This window comes from Conger conger, chromosome 9, assembly GCF_963514075.1.
Source record: "Conger conger chromosome 9, fConCon1.1, whole genome shotgun sequence".
NCBI classification, from domain to species: domain Eukaryota; kingdom Metazoa; phylum Chordata; class Actinopteri; order Anguilliformes; family Congridae; genus Conger; species Conger conger.
The window spans coordinates 1,687,199-1,696,856 of NC_083768.1; the positions used below are offsets into that span (position 1 = coordinate 1,687,199).

At 49.2% G+C, this 9,658-nt stretch overlaps 2 protein-coding genes across 2 annotated transcripts in view; one reads left to right on the forward strand and one right to left on the reverse strand.

Annotated features, from left to right (window-relative positions):
- The window catches only part of LOC133136654 (rho GTPase-activating protein 21-like), a 16,765-nt gene extending 16,063 nt beyond the window's left edge, over positions 1-702 (reverse strand). Inside the window, exon 1 of the mRNA XM_061254295.1 lies at positions 650-702. Within this exon, the coding sequence (XP_061110279.1) occupies positions 650-702 (53 nt within the window). The remainder of the gene's footprint in view (positions 1-649) is intronic.
- Positions 703-3,023: 2,321 nt separating this feature from the next.
- si:ch211-119o8.4 (somatostatin receptor type 3) lies at positions 3,024-9,334 on the forward strand. Its single transcript, XM_061254297.1, has 3 exons — positions 3,024-3,430; positions 4,280-4,919; positions 9,314-9,334. The coding sequence occupies exons 1-3, from the start codon at positions 3,024-3,026 to the stop codon at positions 9,332-9,334; spliced, it is 1,068 nt and encodes a 355-aa protein (XP_061110281.1).
- The last annotated feature ends 324 nt before the right edge of the window (positions 9,335-9,658 follow it).

Here is a 9,658-nt window from a genome sequence, read left to right on the forward strand (position 1 = left end):
TGTGTGTGTGTGTGTAAGAGAGAGTGACAGTGTGTGTGTGTGTGTGTGTGTGTGTGTGGTATAATGGTTTGGAAGTGGCCTTGTAACTCCATGGTTGTAGGATGGCAGGCTCCAGGTGTAGTGGTGAGTGAGGTGCTGAAGCTGGATCTCTGGCGGGTATACTAGTGGGGCGCTGGGTAGTTTCTGCTAAATGCCCAGCGTGCCAGATGAGACAGTAAAACAGGAGTCGAGATTTTCTTTGTGGTTTTTTTTAATCATTAAATACAGCATGTGTCATCCTTTAATGGGAGTTGAAAGTACATTTATGTACATCAGCCTGTTGCTTCTACAATCTCGTGTTTATGTTCATGCCAATAAAATGCTTAAATCTCACTAAACTCCCCACACCTGTCTCCCCTCCTGCCCAGGTGCAGTATACCTGGTGACCGGAGAATCTTATTACCCCGCCAGCTGTCTAAATCACATTACACACCTGTCAGGGTTACGCAATTTAAACTGACTCCTTTTTTTTTTGTAGCAAGCAAAAGCTTCTTAATTCCTTTTGTGCAGTTTTTTCCTGTTCGTTCTGTGAGAGGCAGAACGTGAAACCAGAAGGGTAAAGAGAAGGGTGAAAGAAAGGGTGAAAGAAAGGGTGAAACAGAAAGGTTACGCGTTAGAGGAGGGTAGCATCCGGCTGTGCTTGCTGCAGGTACCCAATAACATTGTACATTTAATTTGTGTTACTCATGCATGGATGCATGGAACACTTCATCACGCCTGAATAACACTGCATAAATTAATCAGTCCCACTAACGTTCCCATTCCAGCTGTTTAATCAGCCTGTCCTTTATGTACAGAGCAATTTAATTACAGCAGTGCACACACACACACACTCACACACTCACACACACACTCACACACACACTCACACACACACACACACTCACACACACACTCACTCACACACACACACACACACACACACACTCACACACACACACACACACACACTCACATACACACACACTCACATACACACACACACTCACATACACACATACACACACACACACTCACATACACACACACACACACACACACTCACATACACACATACACACACACACTCACATACACACACACACACTGACTGACTGGACAGCACGTTAACATGAGGAGGGGGTGGAGGGATGAGTGTGTGTGTGAGAGAGAGAGAGAAAGTGAAGGAGAGTCAGAGAGGGGAAAAAGATAGAGAGAAAGAGGGAGATATTCTGAGAGATAGAGAGAAAGAGATTCAGAGAGATAGAGAGACAGAGAGACAGAGAGATAGAGAGACAGAGAGACAGAGAGATAGAGAGACAGAGAGATAGAGATAGAGAGACAGAGAGACAGAGAGACAGAGAGATAGAGAGACAGAGAGACAGAGAGATATAGAGATAGAGAGATAGAGAGACAGAGAGATAGAGAGATAGAGAGACAGAGAGACAGAGAGATAGAGAGACAGAGAGATAGAGATAGAGAGACAGAGAGACAGAGAGATAGAGAGACAGAGAGATAGAGAGATAGATAGATAGAGAGACAGAGAGACAGAGAGATAGAGAGACAGAACAGTGTTTATGATGGTTTTTCACTCCTCTGGATGATTGGCCGGATGCCGGTAGCTCAGACTCGTCTCTGATCGCTGGGAGATCTTGTCATTACTACAGGTTCAGAGCACCCTTTCGTTCCAATATCTCTTTATCTGTGCCATCCTCCTTTCTCTCTCTCTATTTCTGCCACCTTTTCACTCTCTTGTCATCTTTTGCATAGTGTATTTGTGTGTGGGGTTTGCATTTGAGAATACATATGATAATCTAAGTAGAATTTTGTTTTATTTTTCAAACATCGTTCAACCATTCATGTCTCGTCATTAAGCGTTTTGCGGCAGGAGGTGTGAAAATCATTTAAAATTCTTTTTACAATTCTGTAGCCCAGTTTTGCGGCCGCCAGAAATAACTTTAACGAGGACAGTACTACGTCAACTAAAACTATGTCAAGTACATTTCTAACCTCCTACGATGCTCGTTATAGCAGATACAACCTCGGAGGGCTGATGCTTGTTGTTGGATTGAGGCTGTGCCTAGACTACTGCTACAACAAGTATAAGTTTGGAAGGTAGTTGAGAAGAGAATTAAAAACAGAATCGCCTTTGTAGTAGCATTACTATGAGCTAGCTGGCTAACGGGTCACTGATAAAACGGATTTAAAAGTAGAATTGCCTTTCCGAGCTAGCTGGCTAACGGGTCACAGATAAAAAGTAGAATTGCGTTTGCAGTGGCATTACTATGAACGAACTGGCTAACGTTTCACAGACATGCGAAATAGACCTCGAAGCATATTTGCAGTCGCGTTAGCGTGCTGGCAACTGGACTAAGCTCAGTTGCCAAGTTTGCTGAAGGGGCTGGCGACATGGCGAGGAAGCCTTCCAAAGAAACAAATTTTAAAAATCCATTATAATTAATCACATGCGTTAAGGTGATTAAAAAATATTAACTCATTATCCTTTTCAAATGAAAGTTAATGAGTTTTAACGTATAGCCTTTAGGCTATATAGGCTAGTATATTTGATCCTGAGTTATGTCATATTTGCAGTCAGTTTGATTTGTTCTAAATGACGTGTCTCTCTCCTCCCGCATGGTGATGCTGTATGTCTTTAAATCTCAGTCTGGCTCTCATCTGAATTAAGTTACATGAGATTTAATTAAAATTCATTGATTCATGAAATTGCTTTCACACAGAGACCCGGCAAAAAAAATAAAAGACGTTTTGTCGTAGAACAATTGTCTTGGATGATAAAACGAAATGACAAAAATTACAGTGAAAATTCTTTCAAAAATATTATTTATTTTTATATACTGTGTGTCGCTTGTACGGTTGGTTTCAGCACGGTGAGATTAAGACGCACATCCCCGACAGGGGACAGGCATGAATGCCCATCGGCGGTGAGACTGGGGGCCATTTTGTGTGTTTGTGTTCTCTCCAGCGGCGCCCCCCCCGGAGTGGCCATGCCGGCCATCGTGAACCTCCTGTTCAACACGGTGTCCACGAACACCACCATCTCCTTCTCCCTGGTGCTGCCGCTGGTGAGCGTGCTGTCTCTGCTGGTGGGCGTCGGGGGCCACCTGCTGGTCTGGCTGGTCCTGATGCAGAACCCGCGCCGCCGGTCCAAGCCCAGCTCGGTCCTGCTGCTGAACCTGAGCCTGGCGGACCTGGGCGCCCTGCTGACGCTGCCCTGCGTGCTGCTGAGCGCCAGCTCCCAGGGCTGGCAGCTAGGGGGCGCCATCTGCGTGCTGCTGGGCTTCATGACCTCCCTCACCGCCGGGGCGGACATCTTCAGTCTCGCCGCGCTGTCCGTGCTGCGGTACCGCATCGTCGCCCCGGCCAACCACCGCCCCGTCAGACCCATACAGGTGTGAGTATCCCTCCCCACACAGGTGTGAGTATCCCTCCCCATACAGGTGTGAGTATCCCTCCCCACACAGGTGTGAGTATCCCTTCCCACACAGGTGTGAGTATCCCTCCCCACACAGGTGTGAGTATCCCTTCCCACACAGGTGTGAGTATCCCTTCCCACACAGGTGTGAGTATCCCTCCCCCACACAGGTGTGTCTCTACCCAACACAGGTGTGAGTATCCCTTCCCACACAGGTGTGAGTATCCCTCCCCCACACAGGTGTGTCTCTACCCAACACAGGTGTGAGTATCCCTCCCCCACACAGGTGTGTCTCTACCCAATACAGGTGTGAGTGTCTCTGCCCCATACAGGTGTGTCTCTGTTCCAAGGGTGGTTATCCCTCTCACTGTCATGCTGTTGATTGGTAGGACAACCAGAGTATAGTATTGCTGAAGCAAACAGCATACAGAACAGACTGTATGTGAGGTGTAACATGTACAATGAATAACCATTAAAATATTTACATCCCTCTCCCTCTCTTTCTCTCCCCCTCTCCCTCAATCTCCCCCTCTCTCTCTCACTCTCCCTCTCTCCCCTCCTTCTCTCTCCCTCTCTCCCCCCCTCCCCCCTCTGTCTCTCCCCCTCTCTCTTTCTCTCCCTCTCTCTCTCCCCCCCTCCCTCTCTCCCTCTGTCTCTCCCTCTCTCCCTCTCTCCCCCCCTTCCCTCTCTGTCTCCCTCCCTCCCTCTCTCCCTCTCTCTCCCTCTCTCTCTCCCCCCCTTCCCTCTCCCTCTCCCTCCCTCTCTCCCCTCCCTCTCTCCCTCTCTCTCTCTCTCTCTCTCTCTCTCTCCCCCCCCTCCCCCCCTCAGTGCGGGCACAGTGGCGGTGATCTGGCTGGTCTCCGTGACGATGGCCCTGCCGAAGGTGACGTACATCCAGTTTGACGGCGGGTGCCGGTGGTCGGTGGACCAGGGCCAGTGGCTGGGCTTCCTGGTGCCGGCGTTCCTGGTGTACTACGTGGCCCCGCTGCTGTGCATCGGGATCAACTGCGGCCTGATCGTCACGCACCTGCACGCCTGCCGCCTCAGCCTGTCCGCCACCCGCCGCAACAAGAAGGCCACGGCGCTGCTGATCGGCTCCACGCTGGCCTTCGCCATCAGCTGGCTGCCCTACTACGCGCTGGAGTTCGTCAACGTGCTGTCGCCCTACGTCAGCTCCGCCTCCTTCCCCCTGGGGCACCCCTACGCGGCCTGGGCCAATCGGTCGCTGGCCCCGGCGCAGGCCCCGCCCCCGGGGGGCGTGACGCTGCTGTGGGAGCTGGCGTCTCTGATCGCCATCCTCCTGGTGTGCCTGGCGCCCTGCTGGAACCCGCCGCTCTACTTCCTGCTCTCCCGGCCCGCCCTCAGGCAGCTCCGCGCCCTCCTGCCGTCCCCCCGGCAACGCTGGGGCCCCGCCCGCATCGCCCCGGCAACCGCCCCGCGCCACGCCCCCGCGGCGCCGATGCCCTCCGTCTCACTCACACACACACGCCGTCTCACACACACTCACACAGGGGTAAACACACACACACACTCACACACACTCACACAGGGGTAAACACACACACACACTCACACACACTCACACAGGGGTAAACACACACACACACTCACACACACTCACACAGGGGTAAACACACACACACACTCACACACACTCACACAGGGGTAAACACACACACACACTCACACACACTCACACAGGGGTAAACACACACACACACTCACACAGGGGTAAACACACACACACACACTCACACAGGGGTAAACACACACACACACTCACACACACTCACACAGGGGTAAACACACACACACACTCACACACACTCACACAGGGGTAAACACACACACTCACACAGGGGTAAACACACACACACACTCACACAGGGGTAAACACACACACACACACACACACTCACACACACTCACACAGGGGTAAACACACACACACACAGGGGTAAACACTCACACACACACACACACACACACAGGGGTAAACACTCTCACACACACACACACACACACACACAGGGTAAACACTCACACACACAGGGGTAAACACTCACACACACACTCACACAGGGGTAAACACTCACACACACTCACACAGGGATAAACACACACTCACACTGGGGTGAACACACACACACACACACAGGGGTAAACACACTCACACAGGGATAAACGCACACTCACACTGGGGTGAACACACACACTTTCTCACACACACTCACACAGGGGTAAACACACACACACACACGCGATCACACACGCCGTCTCATACACACTCACACAGGGATAAACACACACTCACACAGGGGTAAACACACACACACACACAGGGGTAAACGGCTGTACTGTCACAGTTGAGGAGTTTGTGGGAGAGCTCCTTCTGTTGGCCATTGATGGACTCATCCTCCTTCAGCAGCTTTGAGGGAGTTTCAGCCGGGACAGATTGGACCACAGACAGACCACAGCCGGGACAGATTGGACCACAGACAGACCACAGCCGGGACAGCCGGGACAGATTGGACCACAGACAGACCACAGCCGGGACAGATTGGACCACAGACAGACCACAGCCGGGACAGATTGGACCACAGACAGACCACAGCCGGGACAGATTGGACCACAGACAGCCTCGGTGGCACTGGTTGTTGGCGAGCACCAGACAGAGGGTCTTGAGACCACACGGTCCGTGACAGATCTGGTCCAGTGGCATGGAGTCCAAGGCGACAGTGGGACCTTCTCTGCATGTACTGGACCCAGCCGCTGTGGTTCTCTCCCAAAGTCACCCATCATCCGCCTGTTTCTGCACTGAGGTCTCGATCCCTAAGGTCCCTTGACCTTAGCACCAGAGGAGACCCCACCAGGAGCTCCAGACGACGTTGTTCTTGGGATCTCAGGAACACACAAGTTTCTCCACCACGGCAAGGTGGCAATCCATGAAGAAGACAGGGATAGACACACACGCACACACACACACACACGCTCATACAAGGATTAACACACACACACTCACACATTCATACAGGGATAAACACACACACTAAACTGAGGATTAACACACACACATACATCTCACACACAAATATTTTCCCAGCAGTCTGTCCAAAAGGCGCTTTACATAGTAACATACAGTGTATGCCCATACACGCACAGTCTCACACACCCTCACACAGTGATAAACACACACACACCCTCACCCAGTGATAAACACGCACACACACACTCACACACTCTCTCACACAGACTCACACTCACTCTCTCACACACACACACACTCACACACTCTCTCACACACAGACTCTCACACACACACACTCTCACACTCACACACACACACAGCAATAGACTCACACACACACACACACACACGCATGCCCACAGACGCACACATACAAACTCTCATGACCACACACAGGAGGATACACATTTTTGTAACCTCAAAATGTTTTGTCTTCTTTCATAAATGTATAAATAAAGTTTTGTTATGTGAAAGCATGATCAGCAGAGCCTTGATCTTCAGAGCATTATTGTGTATGATCATTTGTGTTTATTATACATATATTATCCATCCGGAAATGTGATTTAAAACAGATCATAAGCCCATACTGATAAGATAACGTTTGTGTGTGTGTGCGTGTTGTATTTGAATGTGAGAGTGCGTGGGTGTGTGTGTAAGTGACCACAGTGTTTGTGTGTCTGCGTGTGTGTGTGTGTGTGTGGGTCTGTGTGAACCTGCTGTACTGCTACATCCTAGATGGGAATCTCTGCCATAAAAGCACGCACACGCAATGTTATGTTCCTGATGACTCGGCCTGTGTGACCAAGCAACACAAACTCCCGTGATGGAGCGAGAGGCTGGGGAGGTCAGGGAGCGGGAACACACCCGCGGCCTCGACCCATGGCCCTCACCAGAGCCCCCTGCTGGCAGCTCTGGGAACTGCAGACAGCGAGCTCCCTCTAGTGCAGGGGCGTCCAATCTTATCAGAAAATGACCAGGTGACCAAATGACAAGGAGACCTGCGAAGAGCAGGATCGCTGCACTCGGAGGAAAACCCAGAAGAGCTCTTTTTACATCCCGATTTGGGAGGGTTCCGGGTTTTACTCAGTGCAGTTATCCAGCTAACTCAGTAATCCTGCTTTGTGGACCGGGGGCCCTGATTCAGCTAATTAACTAATCATGATCTTCAACCAATACTTTGCAATACAATGCAATACAATAACATCAAATACAATTTAAATTTGAAACCAAAAAAAAAATAAAAGAATAGTTTGTGGGAAAATGCCCTCATGGCTTGGCTTCACTGCGCCAGCGCTGTCCTCCATCTTCTGCCGCGAACTTCACTGCTTCAGCTGGTGATTAATATGCGCCCTTGTGAGGGGGCTAGCGGCACTTTGTCTCACATTTAATTTTCCTCATTCACTTCTGGGGTTATTTATATGCCAGGTAATTTCATCTCTAATCTGCCTTCTGACGCCTCTTAAAGAGAATATTTAGAAAGTCTTTTTTATTTGGCTCAATTATTTCTTTTCCACCGTTACCTGCGGCTCCAACCAATTTATATCCCTCGGGGTTTCATTCACCATAGTGTGCAGTCAGACAGTGCGTGTGTACAGTACACCCACACACACACACACACACCCGTCTCTCTCCCTCTCTCTCCCTCTCTCTCGCTCTCCCTCTCTCCCTCTCTCGCGCTCTCTCTCTCTCACTCTCGCCACTTCATTTTATTTCCTGTTATGTTTATATGCATGACCTACATGTGTATTACCGGCGATAAATACAGACATTGATTTCCCATGATGAAAGCAGGGAGTTTATGAACGAGGACAGGCATTTATAATGGCTTTGTAACTCATAAAAGAACACTGAAATATTAATTCAAGTTCAAATTTCAGTTTTATTTCATGGTCCATTCATGTATTGGCATTACGTGTTTTTCTTTCACTATGTCAAGAGAGTATAACTCTTTTTTTTTTTTTCCTAATTACATTACATTACATTAATGCCATTTGGCAGACGGCCTCCAGAGCGACGTACAACAAAGTGCAAAGTGCATACCGATAACCAGGGATAATGCTCTATTTTACAGCCCAATAATCACCAAGTATTTACTGGATAAATACCAGCTGCTTATGTGATTATCAGGCAACAATTGGTTTCGCAGGTAAGTACTCCGAAACAAAGTCAGTAAGTAGCATGAAACAAACTTGTTGAGCGCTGGGTGAATACGTCTCACGGCTCGTTTCATTGTACTTACCTCCGATATCAAAATAGAAACCCAGTAATTACACCTAAGTACCTGGTATTTATCCTTTAAATACTTGGTTCAGTTAACGGGCTGTGAAATAAAGCGTTACTCAATTTTATATTAATATTCTATTGGCGTTGGCATAAAAACACTTACCGTCAAAGCACCTAAAAAAAAAACATATCAGCCCAGTCAATAAACAGGGGCCTGCAGTCACTCAGAAACGTGGCAGTGCAGTGTGTTTCACAGCCCAAACAGTGCTCCGCAAGCACGCCCGCCTCCGAGATAGGGCCGGCTCTAACGAGTCCCTGGGGAAGCGTGATTTATCCACGGCAGTAAACTGTGTCAGTGAGGCAATATGCTGAGACCGGCGTCCCCTGCGAGCAAGGCGCTGCATACTGTCCCCGGACCTTCAGGGTAAAACACGACATGCCGGACCGAATGGGCGAAGCTCCTTAACCCTTTCAAGAGTACGATCGTTTAGAGTGTTCGCACAGTCAGGGTTCTAGAACCGTTGGAACTACCAGCGGCGATTGTTCCATCAGCGTTAGAATATTCCATTCACATATGTAACGCGTCATCTGACACCCTAAACCGTGCGCAGGTTCTGCCCGAGGGTGCATGAGCATATTATTATTTCATGTCTCTGTTACATTAAGTCACGGGTCATTAGGAGCTACTGTTCCCAGTGCTGTTTCTGCCACAATGGTCTGACTGTAATTAATGTGGAAATGACAAACGATAATGACACAGATAATGAGCTAATTTCAGGACCCATGTTTGTCTCCTTGCCAGTCTAGATTACATTCTATTAACTCTGTTCTGGCTGTTAAACTATCACTGGATTACACCAGGAAAACCTGCCTCTTAATGCCATGACTAGCCTAATAATCCCATGTATCCTACACCCACACCCACACTCACACACTCACACACACCCACGCACACA

Bases quoted from the DNA above. Each gene is read 5' to 3' on its own strand.
- si:ch211-119o8.4 (XM_061254297.1), top strand. From the start codon at position 3,024: ATGCCGGCCATCGTGAACCTCCTGTTCAACACGGTGTCCACGAACACC. The intron at 3,431-4,279 runs GTGAGTATCCCT...TCCCCCCCTCAG, and splicing joins CCCGTCAGACCCATACAGGT to TGCGGGCACAGTGGCGGTGA. The intron at 4,920-9,313 runs GTCTCACTCACA...AACCGTGCGCAG, and splicing joins CCGCGGCGCCGATGCCCTCC to GTTCTGCCCGAGGGTGCATG.